At 46.9% G+C, this 23864-nt stretch overlaps 4 protein-coding genes across 6 annotated transcripts; 2 read left to right on the top strand and 2 right to left on the bottom strand.

Annotated features, from left to right (window-relative positions):
* Window positions 1–1792: 1792 nt before the first annotated feature.
* LOC117650520 lies at window positions 1793–2670 on the bottom strand. Its single transcript, XM_034394004.1, has 2 exons — window positions 2578–2670; window positions 1793–2135 (listed from the first exon to the last, which is right to left on the bottom strand). Exons 1-2 carry the CDS (start codon window positions 2620–2622, stop codon window positions 1848–1850), a joined length of 333 nt encoding a protein of 110 aa, XP_034249895.1. The 5' UTR covers window positions 2623–2670; the 3' UTR covers window positions 1793–1847.
* Window positions 2671–5529: 2859 nt separating this feature from the next.
* LOC117650763 lies at window positions 5530–11789 on the top strand. Of its 3 annotated transcripts, none has more exons than XM_034394363.1 (5): window positions 5530–5705; window positions 6996–7097; window positions 7862–8011; window positions 9068–9163; window positions 11147–11789. In XM_034394363.1, the coding sequence occupies exons 1-5, from the start codon at window positions 5636–5638 to the stop codon at window positions 11293–11295; spliced, it is 567 nt and encodes a 188-aa protein (XP_034250254.1). In that variant the 5' UTR covers window positions 5530–5635; the 3' UTR covers window positions 11296–11789. The 3 variants fall into 3 exon arrangements, with proteins under 3 accessions (XP_034250254.1, XP_034250253.1, XP_034250255.1); XM_034394362.1 differs by having other exon boundaries at window positions 11144–11789; XM_034394364.1 differs by lacking the exon at window positions 6996–7097 and having other exon boundaries at window positions 11144–11789.
* Window positions 11790–12061: 272 nt separating this feature from the next.
* LOC117650762 (ADP-ribosylation factor GTPase-activating protein 2) lies at window positions 12062–17677 on the bottom strand. The gene is made up of 12 exons (XM_034394361.1): window positions 17539–17677; window positions 17295–17455; window positions 16627–16818; window positions 16408–16539; window positions 15686–15790; window positions 15397–15582; window positions 15143–15295; window positions 14927–15057; window positions 14674–14826; window positions 14236–14599; window positions 13928–14149; window positions 12062–13836 (listed from the first exon to the last, which is right to left on the bottom strand). Exons 2-12 carry the CDS (start codon window positions 17370–17372, stop codon window positions 13816–13818), a joined length of 1737 nt encoding a protein of 578 aa, XP_034250252.1. The 5' UTR covers window positions 17373–17455; window positions 17539–17677; the 3' UTR covers window positions 12062–13815.
* LOC117650760 (probable ATP-dependent RNA helicase DDX46) lies at window positions 17642–23398 on the top strand. The gene is made up of 19 exons (XM_034394357.1): window positions 17642–17783; window positions 18156–18377; window positions 18464–18650; window positions 18726–18858; window positions 18952–19190; window positions 19273–19446; window positions 19547–19732; window positions 19824–20100; window positions 20186–20386; window positions 20483–20565; window positions 20643–20762; window positions 20848–21120; window positions 21203–21318; window positions 21400–21550; window positions 21751–21862; window positions 21941–22066; window positions 22151–22329; window positions 22475–22651; window positions 22752–23398. The coding sequence occupies exons 1-19, from the start codon at window positions 17770–17772 to the stop codon at window positions 22989–22991; spliced, it is 3210 nt and encodes a 1069-aa protein (XP_034250248.1). The 5' UTR covers window positions 17642–17769; the 3' UTR covers window positions 22992–23398.
* The last annotated feature ends 466 nt before the right edge of the window (window positions 23399–23864 follow it).

The raw sequence follows: 23864 nt of genomic DNA, 5'->3' as shown, positions 1-23864 counted from the left end.
TGTAGGTCCGCGAGAGACACAGCGACCAAAACGACTCTCGGAATCAGTCTGCGGCCCGGCCCCTGCTGCCAGACTCATAGTGAGACGGCGACTACCTCGACGGGCAGCGGAGCGTGGCCGGGGGTAAAAAAAGGGGGTGGGGGAAGCTCAGCGGCACTACGACAACGGCTTGCGAGGGTTGGAAATCAGAAGAACACCTCCCCGTCAACGTCCACTGTGCCGCGCCAGGCTGCCAGCGCCCACTAGCGGACGGGCGTTTCGTCCAATTTGGAAAATAAAACCACGAGTGCCGCGTCGACACAAGCCGCCTACCACACCGGTCTACCACACTGTGCCACCACGCTGGGCGTAAAACGTGACGTCGGCGTCGTGACGGCGTGTCGGTTTATCCCCATTCCTTTTGATCCAGCTGCTGAATGACCACTCGCGTGTCCGGCGTTGTCTCACTCGCACTCGTGCTGCGCGCAGCTGGAGTGAGAGAGAGAGAGAGAGATGGCGGCCACGAGTCTCAGGTGGTGGACGTCGGCCGGGCCGGGCGATGTCGCTCAGGCCTGGTGCGGAGCGATGCGGGGCTAGTCGGGCAGCCCTCGCCCGTAGACGCCTGTAGGCGGCGGGGTGCCTTGATTGGAAGATGTGGCGTCATTCTAGCCCCCTCCCCCTCCCCTTCCCCTTCCCTGCCGCCTCTGCGTTCACGGCGGATATGAATCTAATAAAAGAGATCCCGGAGTGTCGCCTGAGCGCGCCTGACGACGGCACGACGCCCGGGGCTCGGCTCGGCTCGGCTCAGTCGGCCACGCCCCGAGCCGTTTTAATTAGCTGCGAATCTTTCACCCGTTTCGCCTGGCGCGCCGTGCCGCCGACGCATGTCTCTTCGTCGCTCTGTCCCTCTCAGTCGTGGGCCGTCACCGTGGGGCCGCGAGAGAGACGGAAGGCGCTGCTCGGAACGAACCTGCAGGCCGTCTCGCTGGCTGCCACTGGCTGTGTCGAGCTAAAAGTATGAAGCCCGATACGCGAACGCGGCGGCGGCAGATCCAACTTGATTCGACAAATAAATAGCGAGGCTCGAAACGCGAGGAAACAACCCCCGCGTCGCTCGTGTCGCGTTGCTTCATTTTTCCGCCTCGCTGAAGGTGTCTGAAAACCCCCCGGGCAAAAGTACGGTCCGCCCCGACGGGCACGCTGAAAGGGTAGCACCGCGGTGCTGTCGGCGACGACCGGCGGAGCAAAGGAAAAGTTGTTTGAAAAGGGACATTTCGCGGGGGAAGGTTTACTGTTTATTCAACGAATGAGACGTCACGCTCGCTAAGATTGTGAAGCGCGTCCCCTTCGTTTGAAGATTCGTTTCACCATGGCACGCCCGACTCACACAACGTGTGCGCCGTTCCTTGTTCGAACGTGCAACAGCTCCAACGAATGTGACGCGAGAGAGTGTCGTGGACAGTGAGTGTATAGTCAGGGCAAAGTAGCCGAAACTGCAGTAATTATGCCGACCCGGGAACAGTGTCCTACACTTGAAGCCTAAAAGGTAGGCAAAAAGTCGCACTTTGCCCTTACACACGGCAAAAACGGATTCTGGTTTTCCCAGGAAGCCCATAGGGAAGACGTAGGCGACTTCCAGGGAGTTCCTGGGAAAACCAGGAACCGTTTTTGCCGTGTAGGTAGGCAAATTTTGCGCCTGAACCGTCTCTGGATCCACGCCTGGTCGTTGTCATGTTCCAACTGCGTGAGTTGGTGAGGCTACCCTTTCGGGTGGTAGGGGGCAACAGGGGCGGAGTGCAATTTGAGAGCTGCATAGTAGATGCTAGCCGTTTATTGGCGAGGAATTGGTCGCGCTGCAGGCCTACCTCTTAGTGGCCCTTCTTCTTGCCCTTCTTCTGGCTGGTGCCGGCCTCCCCGCCGGAGTGGGGCTGGCCGGAGCGGATGGGTGAGGAGTCCCGGGCGTTCTTGCCCTTGGCGAGGTAGCCGTTGGTCTGGTGGCCCGTGTTCTCGTTTTGGGTGTAGTCGACCTGCTGGCCGACGCCGTCCTTGACGGTCCTCCTGGAGGTGGGGCTGCCGGGGTTCTTGAACCAGCTGTTGCCGGAGCGCTTCACGAGCAGGTGGGGCTGCTCCTCCTCCTCGGCGTGGACCAGCACGGCCTGCAGCCAGTCAGACAGGGAGCTCTAGAATGCATTCATCCTGGCAGGTACAGTGCACTCACAAGTGCGTTATGCACAACTTTGTACGACATTGCGTGGGCACGCGTTTTGAAATGCGCGAATTCGTGCGTAGCTAAGCATGGAAATGTGCTTTGTTATACGCAGAAATGCGTACATTTCTCGCGTATGCTCAATTTCGCGCTTAGCTATGATCATTTCTAAAAATCTAGCGAAATCTCGGTGAAATCCCTACCTTTGAAGAATCCTGTGTACAAAAAAATTTCAGGTGGTTGCCCCCTTGAAGTGTGGGACAGTCTCTCACAGTTTGACGGGAACCAAAATGTCCCACGCCCACAATAGTGTGAACCACGTTTGTCACATTCGTGGCATGAGGTCAGGAGCGAGTGACACACGGGGAGAAGATTCTAGCCAGGCTACTCACCGCGAGGCACACCAGCGCGAAGACTGAGAGCAGTTGGAAGTTCATGGTGATGGAGTGTGCCGCCTCACGTCGAGCCACCCCTTATATAGGGCAACGCGGCACGCCTTGCGTCGCCTTGCGAATGACTCGTGCGGCGCATGCGGCTCGTGTTCCACGAAAAATCAGAATCGACAATCTTAGCCAACTCATTGGCGTTAAAACTGCCGCCGAAACAGGTGAGGCTCGTGTTGCTTGCCTGCGCACTCAGGGCCTGCCTGCCAAGGTGGTAAAGGGCCAAAAATTTCGCATTTCACACGGTAAAAACGCCCCCTATAAAGCGAGCAAAACCAAGGGAGTCTTGAAATTGGTCAGCATGCGTGAATCCAAGGAGTTCTGTGGTTTTCCGAGGAAGTCCACCTTTTGCGCCGGTCTACCTCTCGTACGACGTATCAGCTTTGCGGCGTTGCCTCGGGCGTTGCTATCCTATACGACCGTGCGTCCTTCAGTGGTTCTCTGGGAGAAATAAAGTACGGAAAAGTTGCGGAAGAAGACCGGTTAACAATTTTTATGAACCATCCGTACTTTCCAACAACGAAACCTTGGAACAAGCATGGACGTTCCGTGCTTTTGTATTCTGGTCGTCCGTAAATTTTCAGACAGACACAGACAGACAGACAGACAGACAGACAGACAGACAGACAGACAGACAGAGACTAAGGAAAATTTTGTCGATTTAGGAAGGGCTGGGCTTTTTCCGCTAATACTGAGAGTCCCTCCTGCGAGGGTTTAGTTCCACGACAACCACACTGTGTTTCAAAGAAACGAATGTTCATGTCACGGTCGTTCGAATGTTACGTCAACACGTCAATCCACGCCAAAATAAAATGACTGCTTGGATCTAAACTAGTTAACTTTTCTTGTGTGTTTTTTTTTTAAAGAAAATTTTTATTTATCCCAGTATAAAGAAATATTTTCTTTTTTTTTCTTACAAAAAAGGATTAACAAACAATTTTTCTGTGTGCACAACGAATGTGACTCTTGCTCATTTGACAGGATTATCATGTTCAACCGACCGTGACACGGTTTGCCCACGGAGGAACGTGACGTAGGATTGGCGTACCGGCCGCCTCGAGCGCCACGATCATGTGCGGCCTGGCCTTTAATGGTAATGGCAATGTTGGGCGGGCCAGCCCGCACGCCGGCCGAGTGCGGCGGGCCGGCCTACCCCTCCGTCTGCAGGCGCTCGCTACTGCTGCGAATGCTGCGCGCTCGGCCGGTCAGACCGTCGGTGGCTGTGTAACTTCTGCAAGGCACCCTCTGCTGCCACGGGCCTGTTGAACTAGTCAATTCACTCGCTCGCCGCGCTTTCCGGAGCGCGGGAGCACCCGGAGCCAGAAATCGGTGGCAACCTGGGATGATCCAGCGGTAGCCCGGCGTAAACCAAAGGAAGTTCCTGAAAATTTGATTTAATTTGGAAGTTATCCGCCCGCAGGTATTCCGGACAAGCTGGCTGACACGACTTTTAACGGTCGGTTCGCGTCGCGCAAAGCTCATAGCAGGAGGCTGGTTTCGAGCTCTGCTCTCGTCGTCGCTCTGTCTCTCTCGCACTCGTGGGGCACCACGTCTCGGTGCGAGTGAGACAGAGCGCAAACAGTGTTCTCGACGGCGGCGTCATTCCGCCTCGACGGTCAATCTTTTATGACGTGGAATGGCGCGAAAACGGTTCACTCGCGGGCCCTGATGTTGTTCGGTGGGGCAAGCCGGCACGCCGGCACGCCGTCCTCGAGGCGGAACGGAGAACTCTCGCTCCGCGCGCCGCCCACGCAGAGCCACTCAATGAGTGTGCAGCCTCGCCTCGACCTGTGCACGCCACGCTGTGCACGCCACGCTGTGCAGCGCTACGCTCCAAATTGGCGGGCCCAGAAACGGGGCCCCACATTGTAGGGGGCAAATGTCGCCCAGTCTCGGGGTGCACAAATCTTCACACATCTGGCCTTCTCCCATGGTAGGGCATGCACAGGTATGCAGTTTCTGAAGCACCTCAGGTGCTGCCAAGAGCAAGTCGCTTAATGATTTGTGCACCCCGAGACTAGGCGACAAAGGTGCCCAGGAACAGGGTGACCAGGGCGCCCTTAAAGTGGAGAGGTGACAAAAGGCATGGGCATGCCAAATTTGGAGTGTAGCCGCGCCCGCCAGTCCGCCATGACCGGATAGCAGCTGTTCGCCGAAACCCCGAGCGCCGCACGCCGCGCGCCGCCCCGTCCCTCCGGTGGTGGCCTCCGCGGGGACGGCGCGTGGCGCGCGCGACGACAAGGCCGGCCGGCTAATCCCGGACACGTAGGTCGCGGCCCCGCATCACATGCGCGGGGCGCCCCGCGCGCCGGCCGGCGTAGGCAGGGCGTGGTGGGCAGTGTAGTGAGCGGGGCGTGGTGACCTTGGCGTTCTGGTGGGGCGTTCTGGCGGGGCGTTTTGATGGGGAGTTCTGGCGGGGTTTTCTGGCGGAGCGTAGTGGTGGCGTTGTCGGGCGTGGTGTCGGGACCAGTCGGGGCGATCTGGCGGGGCGTTCTGGCCGGGCTCGGGCCGGGCGTTCTGGCAGGGCATTCTGGTGAAGCGTGGTGTCGAGGCGTTCCAGCGGGGCGTTCTAGCGTGGCGTTCTGGTGGGGCGTTCTAGCAGGGCGTGGTGGCGGGGCGTTCTGGCGGGCCGTGGTGGCGGGGCGTTCCGGCGGGGCGCGGTGACGCCGGGGCGACGCCCCAACAACGCGCGGCCCGATGGGGATGCTGCCTGCCGCCGGGCTCCGGGCGCGGGGAAGCGGGGGAGGGAGGGGGCAGTGGCGGGGCTGTGCGCAGGTGAGCGCCAGGGACGGGCCGTCCACGCGCTGGCGGCGCTGGCGGCGCTGGCCCCCTGCTCCCCTTGCTCCCGCCCCCAGCAGCTATAAAACGACGAGCTGCTCATCTCCAACACCCTCTTCTTCTGAGACCGCCGCCCGGAGCACACACCCCACGAGGAACGCAGCACCGAGCCGAGTCCGGTACCCGGTACCACCAGGAACCCGGCGACGACACCGACGACACCGAGGCCATGCGGGAGTACGTGCTGCTCTTCGCCGCGCTGGCCCTGGGGGCCGGGGCTGAGTCCCTGCAGGACCACGGTGAGCTGCAGCCTGAAGGCCCAGCAGGCCTCGGAAAACCACCTCTTAAATGTCTCTTAGTTACTGTGTGTTGGGCGTTTCGGGGCTTCCATGGGTGTCCGACTCCGTTCCGCTGGTTCGGGCTCCGCGATTCGCGCGACCCTCCGTTTCCCCAGACCTCTATGTGGTGTGTGCTGCGCAAGGCTCTGCAAGGTGCCACCGCCACGGCCTCCAGTTGCTTCCTCGTGTCGACGCGGTGCTCGCTGTCGCGGTGGTCGAGCTGCACGGCGTGCCCACTGAGGCCACGGCCATGGCCACGGCCTTTGCCACGGCGCCACGGCCGAGAGCGGCCGTGCCTTTTTTCAGGACTCCCCCCGCTCTCCCCTCGCCGCTGCACCGCTGCGGAATATTGAACCCACGGCCGAGACTTGTTCCCTGACCCTTTGTTTTTCTTCAACAAGTGCATTTCCAACTTGGGCCATCTCGGCAGCTGCCGTTTCGGGCCTCGCCAATCCCGGCAGCGCCTCAGGGGTTTGCCGTTTGTGGACAGGCTGTCACCGTCAGCGCGGCGGCACGCGGCGGCACGCGGCGGCACGTCGTCGCGGCCAACAGTCGTAAGCAGCAAACGCTGTCCGGAGTGACTTGGGAGCCCGACTTCGTGACAGGGCGTCGAGTCCAGTCCGCCCACTCCAGTCCAACTGAGTTTTGTTGTTTTATTTGTTGGTGACCTTTTTTTTCTCTAAGCATTGGACTCATGATTGCGTGCGCGGTGCACTGTCCTGCCTGGCGGCGTGGCCCGCAAGGGAGGAACGCGCTGCGGGGCGGGGCGGGGCGGGGCGGGGCGGGGCGGGGCTGTAATCCCGGTGCGCCCCACCGCCCCACCGCGCCCCGTGTTGCGGTCGCCTAACTCCGGCCTAGCCACGCGTGACGCTGCACTGGCTGCACCCGCACTAAGCCGGCCTAACTCCCAGTCCCGGAGGCTGATTCCGAACAGTGCTTTCGTCTGTCTGTCTGTCTGTCTGTCTGTCTGTCTGTCTGTCTGTCTGTCTGTCTGTCTCTGTCTCTGTCTCTGTCTCTCTGCCTCTCCCTCTCGCACTACTTCGGGACGCCCTACGGGTACGAGAGAGACAGAGTGACGCCGTTGGGAATGCCGCGCTGCGTGCGGCGCCGCCACCAGCCGGGCGATTCAGAAGAGCGGTTTGTCGCTCTGTCTCTCTCACACCCTTATGGAGAGCCCCACGAGTGCGAGGGAGACAGCGACGAAAGCGACTCTCAGTCTTGCCCCCGCCAATGATGCGTTTGTTTCGGCAGAGGACGGCCCGACGGAGCAGCACAGCCGAGTGCAGCGAGAGGTGCAGGGCCTGTTCCCCTTCCCGCGGGTGGGCAGGGCCACGTGGGCTTCCAGGGACTCAGGTAGACCGGTGCAACCGGTGCAACCGGTGACCGCGGGACTTGTAGACGCGGTGCACTTGTGACGCACTTGTAGACCTCGGCACTCGTAGTCCACTACACTTGTAGACTCTTCCTATTGTAGTCTCTTCCTATTCTTTGCACCTATAGCAACGACTTCGCCACTGTGCATTATAAGTTACACCTGTGTGAACGTGAACAACATTGCGGGGTCCTTTCCCGCACTGTAACCTTTGAGCCAACTGGGAGGGCTGCTGGCCGAGCCAGACGTGGTCCACTTCCAAGCTAAAACCGCTAAAACGCGGCCTTCGGCTGGTGAACGGAACTTTGTAAAAAACAACAAAAGCGTGACTTTCTATTTCTGAAAACGATTTGAATGCTGGAAGCAGTCCAGTGAGGTCGTTAGTCGCCGCGGCAGGCGGCAGCTAGCGGCAGCCATCCCAGTTGGCGCTCTGTGTGGCACTCTTCGCATGACTCTTCTAGTGCTCTATCCACTTTTCAGATCACCACCACTCTGTGCCTGCGGCCTGCTCGCTAAAGGACTGAGGGCGGAAGGGCGCCGCCTCTTTGAGGGACGCGAGATCCACTTGGGCCTCGCTGTCGCCCTGCAGACCGATTCCGGGCGTCGATGTCGTCGCTCTGTCTCTCTCGCACTCACAGGGACCACGCCACGAGTGCGAGAGAGACGGAGCGACGGAATCGACTCTCTGAATCGGTCAGCGCGTGTGAGCGCGTGGGCGGTGATGTGACCCGATGTTGGTTGGCAGGTCTGGGAGAGAAGCGCCAGGGCCTGATTCCCTTCCCGCGCGTGGGCCGCAGCGAGAACGCCGACCCCCGCGGCATGCCCGGCCTGCCCGTGCCGCTGGGGGCGCCCGCCGCCTGGCTCGTCGCGCCCGAGTTCTACCCCGGCAAGCGAGGTGAGCGAGAGAGAGAGAGAGAGAGAGAGAGAGAGAGAGAGAGAGAGAGAGAGAGAGAGAGAGAGAGAGAGAGAGAGAGAGAGAGAGAGATGGTGTTTAGTTTCTGAATTAACAATTATGGGGATGATGTAGGACTAGTGTCGATTTGGTAAATGAGCATGCTGTTTTTATGCTTCTTGAGGTTTTGATGAGAGCAGCGAGTGCCGTTTTCACATTTTGTTTGCTTATTTTCAAACCATTTTCATGAGGTGAAGATGATTATACATTAGGTTGTTAGAAAAAAATGAAACAAAATAGTTTGATTGGATTAACATTAGGCCTATTTGAAGAAATAAAGAAAAAATCAGGACATTTAAGAAGAAAATTCAACAAGAAGAAATTAAATTTTGTTAGAGTTTTAGTTTTTGAATTGCAGTGAAAAGGATATGATTCTAAGATGAAGCAGATTAAGCGCCTGGCAGGTAGGCCTCCAGGTCTTCTTCAGCGCGTAGCGGAGGTGCGTGTTGCCTATGCTGGAGTTAGCAGGCGCCTCGCGCTGTCTGTCTCGCATCTTCTTCTTCTTTCGTTTGGGGATTTGGATTAAAAATAGAAAAATAGAGAGAGAGCGAGAGAGAGAGAGAGAGAGAGAGAGAGAGAGAGAGAGAGAGAGAGAGAGAGAGAGAGAGAGGGAGGGAGGGAGGAATTGACCCTTCCGCTCGTCGCCAAGTAAAGAACCAAAGTAAACAAACAGCCAGGAATTAGTAGGGGAGCGCCTACCCTCTGGTTCCTGTATTTCTGATTACTTTTGTTCTCCGCCCGGTGACGGGCGAGAGCGTCCATTTGCCACAGTTTGACACAATTTGGCCAGTTCTTGTTGGACTTCGCGAGATCCATCTCAGAGACAAAGACAAAGTTTCATCGACTCGACGCCGTCGATGACCTCTCAAAGAATCCAATAGCAGGCACCGAGAAAGCGGTTAGCGCGAAGGTTCGACGACGCCACTCTGTGAGACTCGAGCGGCGGCCGCGGACGACGAGGGTGACGAGGATAACGAGGACGACCTGCTTGTGTTGCAGTGGCGTCGTGGGTGCCGTCGTCCTCACCACGGCTCGGCCGGCAGAGTAAACGGTTCGACTCGGACAGCGCGGCCTGGACGCTGGTCAACCTGCGGGGTGAGTCGAGTCAGCCACCACGCAGCCACGCAGCGCGCAGGGAGGCTGGAGGGGGAGGGAGCACCTAGTGACATGTTTTGCCGCCGCATTACCCGCCCTATGCTTAACATTTTGCATCGAACTCATCAATTGAACCTTCGACTCTAAGTTCCATCAGAAAATTTAAAAGGGGTCACCGAGTAACAGATAAAATACAGCCTGGAAATGATCTCTGTTTATGTAACTAGGTGCTCCACGGCGGGCCACCGATGTATCGGAGTTCCTGCTAGGACAGATGTCCTCAACAACCCTCCTAACTAGCATCCCTGTAACAAGGGGCTCCTGTAACGAGGTGCCCCTGTAACGAAGTGCCCGACCCTACCCCTTACGTCAAACTCTTTTTGGAGATCTGACACTGGCGCACGCTGTGAAACCAAGTGTGCGGAAGTCCACACTGGGAAGTGCAGACTTTGTAATCTCCACACTCCAAATGTGGGCGGAGACTCCTTTTTGGGGACTGCAAAGTTTGCTCTTCCAAGTGTCGAGTTCTCCACACTTGGTTTGACAGTGCACTGAGCGACGAGCCGCTGTCCGGGATCTCCAATGGCGTCACGTGAAACTTGGTTAAGGAGAGGGGGGCACATAGTGACACGGGGCTAGTAGTGACAGTTCGTGTTTGTACTGTTCCCGCGCGATTTTGCCCTCATAATTTTTCATAAGCTTCGTTCAAGTCCAAAACGATTTTTTGAGAAGGTGGTGGAAGAGAGAGAAGTGGGAAGGGCGTCTTTAATTTTGGGAAATTGACCCTCCGGAAACGAGGCATAACCTAAATTTTTTTTCCAATTGAAGTCCTGTAGCAGTCTTAATGATTTTGAAAGCTTATCATATGTTTCTCCGTTTGCTCTACAGTCAATACGTATATCGAAAAATTTTTAATGTATCAGTCCATCTGGATAAAGGGAGGTTAAGTTGCAAAGTTTACTTTGTCTCATGGGGAATAGTGAAAAAATTCGGGGGTAAATAGTGACACTCTTTTACTGGCATTTTTAAATTTATTGCCAAATTTTGTTTTGTTTATGTTTTTTATTGGGCTTTTAATTTTTTGGTCTTTATGTTGGGTTTTGGACCATTTTGGTTTGAGGTGAAGCGTTAAAAATTTTTTTTGGGTCTGGTCTCAATTCTTGTCGAAGAAATTTTCCCGCTCAATATGAAATTTTAGCTTTTCTTAATTAACTGGAAAAGTGATGTTCCATGTCCTCCAGGACATTCTACCAGTAAAAAGAAGTTTTTTAAGTAACAAAATATGAATGTTAATACTAAAAACTTTAAACTTTTGAAAAAAAAATTAAACGGGTATTTTATAAAATGATCAATGACCAAACCCAAAACCCTAGGTGGGCCTTAAAGAATTTTAGCCGTAAAACGTTGGGGAAAGGGCTTTTGTCAGTGAGAGTACACAAGAAGTGCAGCTGCTAACATATGGTAAAACGGCAAAGCCGCTGCTCCCCCTTTTGGAAAACCCCCAAAACTGTACCCTCTTTGATAAAAAAAATTTTGGGTTTTTCCTCTTAATTTAGTTTTGGGCACTTTTAAATTTCAAAAACATTTAAAAAAACTTTTTATAACTTTTTTGTGATGTAAAGAAGGGGGTTTTATCAAAGGAAATTGATAGTGTCACTATGTCCCCCCAACCCTGTCACTATTTACCCCAGGGTGGGGTAAATAGTGACAGTTGCAAGGTTTACCAGAAAAGCTTTTGGAAGGGATTTGTGTGACTCAGGCAACTCGAATGCTACCTTTTTTTACTCAAATAATACCATACTTCAGTTATCTTTAAAAAAGGGAAAAAGTCCCTTAAAACGCCCGTAGGCCGAAAAGAAATTATCTGTCATATTTGCCCCCCTCTCCCTTACGTGGCCGGGCGTCCGGGCCGGGCGGGGCGGTTTCCGAGGTAGTGCACCACCGTCGTCGCCTGACCGCGCCACGGTCGTTGTCTGCCAGCAGAGTACCCGGCAATGAACAGGCCGCAGCGGGGCCGCGAGTCGGCGTCCTTCACGCCGCGCCTGGGCCGCGAGCTGGAGGTGGACGACGAGGCCGTGCCCCACGACGCCAACCTCAGCCCCGAGGACGTGGCGGCCGGAGTGCGCCTGTAGGTGCGAGGAGTCCGAGGCTGCCGCCGCACGACCCGTCGGCTGCTCGCCCTTGGGCCCTGGGCCCTTTACCGCGTACTGTGCCGCCACCAGGTCGCGGGCTGGAGCCCACCAGACGGCCGCCATTCAGCAGCGTGGGGGAGGCACTCCACCCCGACCTCCTGGACTTGCTGGAGTCCCGGCGGACGGGGTGCTTCGCAGAGCTCCGCGTGCGGGGCGGCTCCGCACCCCGTGACTGCGTATTGCGTCTCGGGGCGCGGCGCTCTAACGATCCGCCGCCTTGCCCCCCGAAAGCTTCTTTCCCTCCCTCACAGCTTCCGTTCTGTAGACGTCAAACTGCTGTAGTCTCGTTCCTTTTACCTTTACGTCTCCCGTTTGCTGCGACTGTCGTGTCGTGTCGGCTGGGAATGACATGCACAGCTACCGCGTAAATAGGCAGCGAGGCGCTGAGTCATTTGTAAAGAGTTTGAAACTTCAAATAAAATAAACCATTTTCATTTGTGTGATTGATTTGGCAAGCAATCGTCGCGCCCTTTTGAACACTACAGTGGTCCTTGCAAGACAGACAGATGTTTTATCAATGGTCATAGTATTTTACCAGGAGGAGAGACGTAATTTTAGATCAAGTTGAAGAAATTAACAGATTTAATAACAGTTGACAGAACGTGATTGCCCTCCCCACTCCATGCTTTTACCCTGACCTTGACTGTTTAATTGAGCTAAACTTAAAACTTAACACAATATGCTATGAAAAGAAATCTTCATAAAATAATCTCAGCATTAATTAATTTATTTGAACCCCCAAAAACATTTCTTGAATGTTTGGTCACTTACAGAAGAACACATTATACATTTCCTTGCCTATTGTCTTTCATACAGACGGTCAATACTAGCATTAACCCTAGACACGATGACATTGCACTGTTTATCACATGGGAAATGGGACCATTAGTGAACAAAACTTGTGATGAGGGCAGCAAAAGAAAAGAGTAGAACTTTGGTTTAGATAACAACCCTGAGTACATGTTCATTTAATAGTTCTGTGCAAACAGGAAATTCATTTGGTATGTGATGTTTAAATTTACAGGGTGACTGTATAGCTGTATTTTAAATTGTACTCCATTTCAAAAAGACAAAAAATGTCACTGGAACAACATTAATATGGAACTATGTAACAACAAAATGAGCATATTGGTGTTAAAGTACAATAACTATTTGAAGGCTTACAGTATAGGTTTTTTTAAAAATATTTTTTGATGCATATAAAGATGCTTAACAATCAGAACTAATGCAACAAGCCATTCTTATGGCAAACTGGTTCAATAATTTAATATTTTCTTCCCAAATGATGCATAATTAAAATGTCACATCAAATATCAAACCCAAGCCCTGTTGAAACACAAAATATTAGGAACAAAATTACTATAGATTACTAGAAAGTTTAATAGGGTGCTATTAATGGAAGCCCGTTGTGACCTAATTGTTTCACTCAGGTTTTTCAGCCAGAAAAAAGGCACACACCATATGAACCAGAGCAAACCTAATGAGTGACACTTAAAGAATATTTTATAGAAAAACAACAATTGCAAGACATTGACAGTCAGTTAACCCATTTAACATGACAAGAAATATGATAACATGATTTGCAAACAAAGACTCAGCAATAATGTTTGAATAGGTTTGAATGACATCTCAATGCTCAGATTTCACCTCAATAAACCAGACAAAGAAGTTAATTTATCATAACATAACGACTTTTTCAGATAAACTGGTCGTGTATAATAACTTAAAATTAACGCCTGAATTGAAAAGATGAATTTGAAAAGAATGAAAAAATATCCCTCTTTTCAGCAGTTCTCATCTAAGCTAACCTGAATAGTTCAAAAGATATAAAATAAAATCCATATTGCAAACAAAAATTTATACATATACATGTTTTTTAATAGTACAGTTTCAAATTGATAAAGGTTCACAATAGCTTAACTACATCCACTAACCACAATACAAAGGCTATCAAAGGAGTCCCACTGGCTGTTGATAGCAAAATTCTCAAAACTCTTAAAATCAACACAAAGGTTCTCTCAAAAAAGATGAAAGTAGTAACGGATAGAAATATCGTAAGTGCATCATTGATTCAATCTAGAGAAAAATTAGAAGAGAAGTCAATGCTCAATGGTCTGAATTACCACGTTTCAGAAGAACCTATACAGTAAAAGCAAGAGAGAAGGAAAGACTATTTCATTATAATCCAGGACGGATATATGGCATGACTTTCCCAATCACATGATCACATGAGAAAAATTCTCACTTGACACTAATGACAATAGATGAACCTCCAAAGGGTAAATTTGTAACAAAGGTCCCAATAGTATTTTTTAAAATTTTAATATATAAAAACTGAGTTCCAGCTCTTCAGTTTCTCTATCACTATAAAACACGGCACCTAATGGCTTCTTAAAGCTGCGGTGGGACTTTTCAATCAGAGGCAAAGTGTGTGCTTCCAGTCAGCTAGAAGTGCAACAATTAGTAACCACCATAGCGTTCCTGAAATTATAATATATAAATGAATTACCAACAACCTACACATGACTCAGTTTATTAAAAACATTCAATATTATGTAGTTTGATTACATACCTGTAAGGAAGACATAACTCCATTGGCTAAAGAGCTCAACTTCCCAGCCACTTTGGTCACTCCTTGTCGCACACTCTCTTTAACGTCTTCAAGGTCAGGAGAAGACATCTGCCCGCCATATCCACTAGGTGACCCCACACTCGATGATCCATTTCCAAAGTAATCAGCAGAGGATATTCCAGTTGAACCTTCAAAGCGAGAGAGGTTTGCCTTGCGTTCCCACTGAAACCAAAGTGAATGAATTTATAATTGTTCTGATGCAATAGGTCTAATTGGTCAGGAAGAAAAACATTTAAGGTGATCCTTACAGAATTAGCATCAGAGTCAGCAAAATATTGATCAGAGGAAATGGCCTTGGCAGCTCCAAACTTCTTTTGAGCCTCATTTCCAGTGGGAGTGGAATCATAAGATCGAGAGTTGGCCCCTCCAGTGCTGGACTTTTCCCATCTCGAACTACTAGAACTGTTCTTGAACAGGTCTCTTTCAGATTCTCTCTCCCTCGGTCTGTCTTGCTCCATCTCACGATCACGTTCGCGCTTGCGCTCACGCTTAACCTCAAGCTTATGCTCTCGTTCGAGTTCCAGCTCCTTTTCTCTATCTGATTCTGATTCAGAATCCCAATTAACGTTATCATTGTCATCATTTAATGATGTCATTGCCCCTCTCATTAACCTAAAAAAAAAAAAAAAGTTGTTACAAAAACAGCAATATGAAACCATCTCCCAGGTTATTCAGATGAAACTTACGCAACAACATAGCCACGATCTTGCTGCATGGCTTCTTCAATATCTCGATCAAACATAGATTTGCGAAAGCTTCCATAGGAAGCCGAAGACTTTTTGACTGGAGCATCTTGCTCAATAGTCTGCATGTCATTCATTGCGGAATGACTGACGGCACTGAAAACAGAAGATAGAAAAAGAAAACATAAGACATAATCAAAAGCCAAAATTGGCACTCAAAACAAGTAGAATTAATCAGTCATAAATCAAATATTACCTTCTATTGGTAAATCCCATTCCTAATCTTTCCATCTGGGTTGCCTTTTTAGGGTCAGTGGTGCGCATTATCTCCTCTTCTTTTTTCTGAGCTATACTGAGATCTTGATACGCTAACCTCATGGATGCTAACTATAACAATTTTAAAATAAATTTAATACATTGGTACAGTTAAAATTCAAAATTTGCACCGTTGGGTGTATAATTGATTACATACTTGCTTTTCCTCTTCTTCCGCAGTCCTCTCAGCTTGAATTTTAGCTTCATGCGCGGCAGTTTCTTTCATTTGATCTGCCATAGCAGCCTTCTGTTCTATTTCAGAGAAATTTGTCTTGACTCTCTGAGCTCCTAGTCCTTTCTTAGCACCAAGCTGTAAGCATCAGTGAGTCAGGCATTGTAGGCAACCAAAATATTCTCCCACACAATCAGCAATGCCTACAAATTGGCATAATTTTCCCATGTGATACTTACCCCACTTTTTTTAGCTACAGGCTTTCGACTACCAATGATGTGCTTCCGTTCAACTTCAGTATCAGGTACTGAAGCAGGAGACAGGATCCCTAAAACACTGGGTTGCCCAGCAGAGTTGGCTGCTGCACCATCCGGAACAGAAGAGTGGAATGCTGTGGAAGTAACAGAAGCTGCAGCAGCAGCCACCTGTATTTAAAAAAAGAAAAAACGAAAGAAAGAAATTAAAAATAAAATTGCAACAGTATGTAACAGAGGAAAATAAAAATAATTTTTTTTACAAGTCACCAACCAAAGAATTGTCATCTGTCAGCTGAAGTTTCTCATGTTCTTCAAAGAAGTCCACTTCTTTGGCAGGTTCATCAATTGGTGCATCATGGGTTGGATCTATGATGAGCTGCAAACACAAGCATGTGATAACCCAAAAAAAAAAAAAAAAAAAAAAAAAAAGGGTAGAAGATTGGGATGGAATAAAAGAAAGAGACCTCTCTTTAAGTACAGCAACATACAATCAATATTTTCATGAGTCAACTCAATTGTATGCAGTTCGAATGGTCACCAAACATGCATTGAAGAACTTTACAGGCAACACATTTTATTAATAAAAATTTGAAGCGAGTTATTTGTTGAAGTAAATTACACAAAGCATTCTATCACTAATCTTAGGTGCAGAGCTAGCATAGCTTGCAAACATTCAACATCATTAATCTGCTTTAGTCAACTTTTGCACTGTGAATATTAGATGAGCAATGAACATTCACTCAGTTGCAATCATAGCATGGCAAAATGCCTTGCTCACCATATAATTAATAGAGGTATCTCTATTAGAAAGAGCCTTCAAGGATGCCACATGTAGCTGTCCCAGAGAGATATAAAAATAATGAAATAAATTGTATAAAATTGATGACATGGAAATATGAAGTCATTAAAACTTTTCTTCTAAACAGAGTTTAACATGGCTCGAGCCCAGAGGTATTTCATTTGATTGAGAAATTAAAAATAAAAGAAACCAACCTTGGTGCCATGTACTTTCATAGCTTGGATTGCAGCACTGTGTAGTTTCTCTCGATATAGCTGAGCAGCTCGAGAATTATATTTATGGTTGGCATCGTTGGTGGTGCAATTGTGTTGTTGGAAAAATGTATGCTATAACAGAGGATACCATGTTAGATTTGAATTGAACAAAGTAAAGCGGTAGGCAAAAAGAAAAGAAATTGAACTTTAGATACTTACAGCATTTGCATTTCCACCAAGCTGCATTTGTCGTAGTTGTAACCATGTCCAATTGGTGTCCAACTGGGTTGATCTGACAAATGTCAGATGAACGCCTAGACTTCGATGAACTGCAGAGCAATCTATGCAGATGAAGACTCCATAGGTCACTGTGGCCCATGTTGGGTTTTTTGAACTGCAGTCAAAGCAAACCTGAAACCCCCCAAAAAATTGAAAAAAAAAAAAAAATCAAATAGATGAAATAGGATTTTGACACTAAATACATTACACACAGGAGGAGACAAAACTAGGCACATACACAATAAGGTTAAGAAACAAGATTGTGTTCACATTGTTTGAAAACTTCAACAAACTTATGAGCAATACGTATGCCACAAATCCGCACAAATCCAAATCTGTCTTGCTGTCAGGCAAGAGAACCATAACCAAAAAAAAAAAGTTTTACTTCGTTCCATTGGACATAAAATTTCATAGTAAAAAAAAACAGTGACGCAAGCGAATATTTAAAACAAAATTTAACAAATAGGAGTATAAATTTAAACCACGATGTGCTTAAATATGGTATCAGGAGGAGTAACTTGCTTGACAGCATGACCACACGTAACCAGGGAATTGCGAGAAGGGGAAACGAAAACGACTCCTTTAAAAACAGAAAACGACTGACAGACCTTGTTAGGTCCTTGAGACCGCAAGCGTTTCAAAATAGCTTGAATATCGTTCTTGCTTGGAGCTTGTTGTTCCGCCATGATTGACCTGTTGTCAGATGTGGAATTTCTCTTCCTGCGACGTCATAAAACGTCACTGAGTATGTGGCAGAGAAAACGATTGGCTGGTCAGAAAATAAAATTAAAAACAGTTAATACCCTGCGAAAACATAAGCGTATTGGAATTCGGAATTTTTCCGCACTATACATGATAAACTTTTGCTTGTTTTCGTTAGTTATTTCTCTCTCTGCCGACGACGTGATGACGGTGACGATGCTCTTCTTTCAAGTTCCTTTCGCCGGGCTTCTCAAACGCCGAGCCGAAGGTTATTTACATTCGTTGTGATCACATTTGTGTTATTATTAATAATTTTACCCCAGTACATCTACGCGGGTTATTTGTGTGAGCTCACAATCTCATTGGTGTCCTTTTTTCGTGATGGTTCGTAACGAGTAAGTAATTTCATTTGTTTCAAATTTTATGCTGTTGTCCACTCACTAAGGTATTGTTCGTACTCTGGACGTTAATTTAACGAGCGTGTGGATGTTGATTATCTATTTTCTTCGTAGATAAGGGAACACGGTTTTCTTCTTGTTCTGTTTACGACTAAGATTTATTTTTTGTATGTATCATTTAGTTGCAAAAGCCGTGCTGCAAATGGGCGTCCTAACCTTACATTAATTGCAATTTTGGGAGTGTCAAGTATTATTGATATCTTCCCCTCACCGTTGATAGCCCCATTAGATGTTGTGTTGTGATATTTTTTCTTTTATCTGCGCCATTGTGATTACTGTGTCATTCTTTGTTTTCTCTTTCTGTTACAGGCACCATAGAAAGCGGTCTCGAAGCAGGTCTAAGGACCGAAAGAAGAGACGCCGTACTCCTAGCCCTCGTTCGCGGGAACGAGAACGGGAGAGGGAACGTGAACGTGAACGTGAGCGCGAGAGAGAAAGGGAAAGAGACAGAGACAGGGAAAGAGAGCGTGATCGGGAAAGGGAAAGAGACAGAGACAGATACCGCCGCTCGAGGAGCCGTGACAGAAAATAGTTCGTTGAAAGCCTTATATTTCATGCATTATTTCTGTCCTTTGTCCGATTTTACCATTATTAATTTGGCGCTTTTTCATTTTCAGCGACAAAGACAAGGACAAAGATAAAGATAGAAGTAAACGCAACTCTTCATCTAAATTTAAGCAGAAACCATTGAAAGATTCACGCTCTAAATCAAGATCTAAGTCCAGAGACCGGGATAGGAAAGATAAAGACAAGACAGAGGATAGCAAAGAAGATGAAGCTTATATCCCTGCAAATTTGGACAAGGTACTTTTTGTTAGTTTCAGCTTTTTTCCTTATTTCTGGTTGAGCTACATCTCAAAGTACTATGGTTTCTTTCAGGAAGCGGAACAAAAGAGACTAGAAGAAGAAATGAGAAAGCGCCGAGAGAGGATTGAACTATGGCGAGCTGAGCGTAAGAAGGCAGAAACGGCTGAAGGCGTCAAACAAATAGTCAAAAATGCTACTGCTGCTGGTGTGTATTATCATTTTAATGATTCTTATTCCCGTATGAAATGCTGCTTTGAATCATTGTTAGTTTTGCTTATTGCTTTGTTTTGAATTTCAGTGAACAATATTGTAGCATCAGGACGAAAATGGAATTTAGAAGATGATGATGATGATGACGATGAAGAAAAGGATAAGAAAAAGGACCCAGAAGAGAAAGATGACACAGAGGAAGTGGAAGAGAAAGTAAAGGTAGAAGGGGAGGCAGAGGAGCAAAAGGAGGAGGAGGAGAAGAAGGAAGAAATAGTTAAGGAGGAGGAAGATGAAGATGAAATTGATCCCTTGGACGCATTCATGATGGTAAAATTTATTTTCCTATTGACATCTGAAATTATCTTTCAATCCAAAAACTACTAACCTTTTTTTAAAAAAAAAAACTTAGGGAGTTCAAGAGGAAGTCCGAAAAGTCAATAAACAGGATTCGAAAAGCTCAGGTCCAGCCCCTGGTCCTGTCCCAGTTAAAACAGCTGGTGTAGTTATTGTGTCAGGTGTAGCCAAGAAAAGATCAGATAAGAAAAAGGGAGAATTGATTGAACAAAATCAAGATGGTTTGGAGGTAAATGAATCTCTGCAGGTTCAGCTTGCTGTCAGCATTTATCTTCAAAGCATGTGTAAAATTTCTAATATTTGTTGGGAATGCTTACTTTTATTCCTAGTATTCATCGGAAGAAGAAGAAGAAAATTTAAATGAAACTGCTGCCATTTTAGCCAACAAACAAAAGAAGGAACTAGCCAAAGTTGATCACAGTACCCAAGAATATCAACCATTCCGCAAAAGTTTTTATGTTGAGGTTCCTGAAATTGCTCGGATGTCTAATGAAGAAGTGGAAGCTTTTAAAGAGGTATATTGTTTTGTTACTGTGCAGTGTTAAGCCATGTTAAGAATTGTGTTCAAAAATATCTATTGTTGATGTATTCTACTGATCATTTTAGGAAATGGAGGGCATCCGTATCAAGGGGAAAGGTTGTCCAAGACCTATCAGGACTTGGGCTCAGTGCGGTGTAAGTAAAAAAATGTTGGAGGTTCTTAAAAAAAACAACTATGAAAAACCAACTCCAATTCAAGTACAAGCCATCCCTGCTATTATGTCAGGTCGAGACCTTATTGGTATTGCAAAAACTGGATCTGGAAAAACTTTGGCATTTGTCCTTCCAATGTTGAGGCACATTATGGACCAGCCACCCCTTGAAGAGCTTGATGGTCCAATTGGTAAGTTATGTTACCGTTGGCATGATTATGACCATTACAACTCATCCCTTAGTTGATGTGCCCTAATGGTGATGTACCTTTGCAGCGGTAATCATGAGTCCCACCCGTGAGCTGTGCATGCAAATAGGCCGAGAGTGTAAAAAGTTCACAAAGCCACTGGGTCTTCGCGTGGTTTGCGTGTACGGCGGTACTGGGATATCGGAACAGATAGCAGAGTTGAAGAGAGGGGCTGAGATAATTGTGTGCACCCCCGGCCGCATGATTGATATGCTAGCTGCAAACAGTGGTATGCCTTTCTCCAGTGTACTTTTAATTCTGGTAACTTAAATTTAAATTAGAGATTGATGGACATCATCACTGGTGAACTTGGTCTTTGTCACAGGTCGAGTGACTAATTTGAAAAGAGTCACTTACATTGTACTAGATGAGGCTGATCGAATGTTTGACATGGGCTTTGAACCACAAGTAAGGAGTGCTCTTTTAACCCCATTTTATTTTACCAATCTTTCCGAATGTCTCTGTATTTTTGTTTCTTTTCCTAGGTAATGAGAATAATTGAAAATGTTAGGCCTGACCGTCAAACTGTCATGTTCAGTGCAACTTTCCCTAGACAGATGGAAGCCTTGGCCAGAAGAATATTGAATAAACCTATTGAAATTCAAGTAAGTTCATATTATACCTTTGTCATAGTATTGATCTGTCTGCCTAAAGCAAAACATCATTTATTCTCAACATCCTGTTTGTCAGGTGGGAGGACGCAGTGTTGTCTGCAAAGATGTTGAACAACATGTTGTAATATTGGAGGAGGAGCAAAAGTTCTTAAAATTATTAGAATTACTTGGTGTCTACCAGCCACAAGGTGGTGTGATAGTGTTTGTGGACAAACAGGAAAGTGCTGATGAACTTCTTAAGGATCTCATGAAGGCCTCTTATCACTGCATGTCTCTACATGGTGGAATTGATCAATTTGACAGAGATTCCACAATTACTGATTTTAAATCCGGTAAAGTGAAATTATTGGTAAGTCAATTTTATCACTGTTTCCTGATATTTACTTCATATTTTTCCAATTCAGTACTACTGGGGTATTTTTTTATTTCAGGTTGCAACTTCTGTTTGTGCCCGAGGTCTTGACGTCAAAAATCTTATTTTGGTTGTAAATTATGATTGCCCAAATCACTATGAAGATTATGTGCATAGAGTTGGCCGGACTGGCAGGTATAATAACTGTAGTTTTTAATGAAACAATGTTCCGTCTGTGAATGGATGAAATGCTAATCTCTAATAATCTTTTAATAGAGCTGGCAACAAAGGTTTTGCCTACACTTTTTTAACACCGGATCAAGAACGGTCTGCTGGTGATATTCTCCGTGCATTTGAACTGTCTGGTGTCCCAGTTCCTGATGCACTTCGTATCATGTGGGATAGGTGTAAAGCCAGGGCTGCTGCTGTAAGTTGATTGTTTCGTTTTTCCAAACCTCAACAATATTTAGAGTATTATTTAGATAATCTCATTCATTACTGTTTCATAGAGGCTAAACTAAATTTCATGAAATTGAATTTGGTACTGTTATTGAATTTGATTTAAGTATTAAGTGTACTATCTTCTGAAAGGATTCTGTAAATTTTTCGTTTTCTTGGTGTTTTTAGGAGGGGAAAAAGATTCATACTGGTGGAGGCTTCTCAGGCCGGGGCTTCAAGTTTGACGAAAATGAAGCCCAAGGAGTGGCTGAACGAAAGAAATTCCAGAAAGCTGCTCTTGGTATGTATTATTTTGTTCTCCTCCCTCATTACTTTAGTGACGGAAAATTGTACTATACCGCTGGTGAAAATTTTGCAGGCTTACAAGATTCAGATGATGAAGACGTGGAAAATGATATTGACCAGCAAATTGAAAGTATTATGGCTCCCAAGCGAATTGTCAAAGAAATCAAAGCTGCATCTCTTACAGCGGGTGGTGTTCCAGGTAAAAGGAAGAATACATAAGACCTAAAGCTTCTTGACAACTGACAATTTAATTTTTAAAAACATCCTGTGTATTTTTTTACAGTTATTCCTTCCTCTGGTTCTGCACCAGCTACTGGGCCTTCTGATAAACTTGAGCTGGCGAAGCGATTAGCTTCCAGAATACAGGTTGCGAAGAACTTGGGCGCGGATGCAAAGGTCATGACGCAGGTCACTGCTGAAGCCATTCTTAAGGGAGCTGCTGGAGGGCAGCCTCTCATCACGGTAATAAATTAATGAATGAATGATAATGCAAAATGGGAATGGATGAATCAAGGAGAATGAATGATTGAATGGGTTCAGACTTCCCCTATCAATAGCTTGTTTGGCACTTTTCATTATTATCATGTGTTTTGTATCTCTTTTTCAGGCCAAGACTGTGGCTGAACAGCTAGCTGCAAAACTAAACACCAAACTTAATTACCAACCAAAAGAAGAAGAGGAAGAAAAGGTCAAAGAAGAGGAACCTGAAACATTTAGAAAGTATGAAGAAGAATTGGAAATCAATGACTTCCCTCAACAAGCTCGTTGGCGGGTCACTTCTAAGGTACAGTTCACATTATTGAGTAATTAATAATAATTTGTCTTAAGTTTCTTGGATTTGTTTTTTTCCAAATAATATCTGCTTTATTACCTTTATTTTTTAGGAAGCTTTGGCTCAGATTAGTGAGTACTCAGAAGCTGGAATCACTGTTCGTGGAACATTCTATCCTCAAGGCAAATCACCTCCTGAAAATGAGCGGAAACTTTTCCTTGCCATTGAGAGTACTAATGAAATGGCTGTTATGAAAGCAAAAACTGAAATCACGAGGTTGATCAAGGAAGAGTTAATGAAGCTTCAGACATCAGGCCATCATGGTTTGAAATCTCGCTACAAAGTTTTATGACGATGGAACTTAAATGTTTCTGTGGTTTTTTACCAACTTAGCCATATATTTTATTATTTTAGAACTCTTTTTGTAGGGACTGTTGCTCTGTAAATCATTTCATTGTATCTGTGAGTGAAGTTGTATATTTGTCACTTCTTGTTATGGACTGCTGACTTACAGGTACTAGTCGTAATTAATTTTTACAAGAATGATGTGCTTTAATTCAAATTATGAATAATCTGTGTGTTGTTCCTGAAACTTGACAGTGTTTTAAGATGCTGGCATGCATTTGTAAATTGCAGAAGCCCAGCTCTAATTCAATCAATAATTTATTGTCTTTGTAATGAAATTCTTAACATTCTGTTCATTAGTTGCTCCTTTTGTCAAAACCAATTACACAAGTTTTTTTCTTGTCCTTAGATTCATGTGGTGTTCTGTTTTGATTGATTCCCAGTTTCCCGCCACAATATCACCCCATGGAGTCATAATCACTACATATTAATTTCTTCCAGGCCAGCAGGCACATGTGAAATAAATGTCAAACAGATAGTATAATAGTATTTTATTACTAGAAAACAATATTTTTCTCTGATGTGTTGATTTTAGCGCTATGAAATGGTCCCTGAACCAACTTGATCATCCCGACCATTTCTGAAGTTGTTTATTGGGGCCCTAAGTCCCCTGAAAAATACCCTCAACTCCCAACACAATCATGGAGAGAATTCAGAAGAGGAAAACTAGCTATCAAACGCGATTCCCGATTCCCTCTCCCTAGCGTCTCCTTGAGTTCTACTCAGTGTCTCCGACAGGGAGAGGAGTCTTTCGTGTCGCATTCCCCCGCGGTGCGGCCGCAGAGGAGGTGGAGGGGGAAGCCGCTCCTTTGAGTCGGTG

This window comes from Thrips palmi, unplaced genomic scaffold (assembly GCF_012932325.1).
Source record: "Thrips palmi isolate BJ-2018 unplaced genomic scaffold, TpBJ-2018v1 HiC_scaffold_5, whole genome shotgun sequence".
Taxonomy (NCBI): domain Eukaryota; kingdom Metazoa; phylum Arthropoda; class Insecta; order Thysanoptera; family Thripidae; genus Thrips; species Thrips palmi.
This window is presented reverse-complemented; position numbering and strand designations above follow the sequence as displayed.

Bases quoted from the DNA above. Each gene is read 5' to 3' on its own strand.
- LOC117650763 (XM_034394362.1), top strand. From the start codon at position 5,636: ATGCGGGAGTACGTGCTGCTCTTCGCCGCGCTGGCCCTGGGGGCCGGG. The intron at 5,706-6,995 runs GTGAGCTGCAGC...TTGTTTCGGCAG, and splicing joins TGAGTCCCTGCAGGACCACG to AGGACGGCCCGACGGAGCAG. The intron at 7,098-7,861 runs GTAGACCGGTGC...GTTGGTTGGCAG, and splicing joins GTGGGCTTCCAGGGACTCAG to GTCTGGGAGAGAAGCGCCAG.
- LOC117650762 (XM_034394361.1), bottom strand. From the start codon at position 17,372: ATGGCGGAACAACAAGCTCCAAGCAAGAACGATATTCAAGCTATTTTG. The intron at 16,540-16,626 runs GTAAGTATCTAA...CCTCTGTTATAG, and splicing joins TTGGTGGAAATGCAAATGCT to CATACATTTTTCCAACAACA. The intron at 15,296-15,396 runs GTAAGTATCACA...TGATGCTTACAG, and splicing joins CTGTAGCTAAAAAAAGTGGG to CTTGGTGCTAAGAAAGGACT.
- LOC117650760 (XM_034394357.1), top strand. The intron at 21,319-21,399 runs GTATAATAACTG...ATCTTTTAATAG, and splicing joins AGAGTTGGCCGGACTGGCAG to AGCTGGCAACAAAGGTTTTG. The intron at 22,067-22,150 runs GTAAAAGGAAGA...ATTTTTTTACAG, and splicing joins TACAGCGGGTGGTGTTCCAG to TTATTCCTTCCTCTGGTTCT.
- LOC117650520 (XM_034394004.1), bottom strand. From the start codon at position 2,622: ATGAACTTCCAACTGCTCTCAGTCTTCGCGCTGGTGTGCCTCGCG. The intron at 2,136-2,577 runs GTGAGTAGCCTG...GACTGGCTGCAG, and splicing joins TCGCGCTGGTGTGCCTCGCG to GCCGTGCTGGTCCACGCCGA.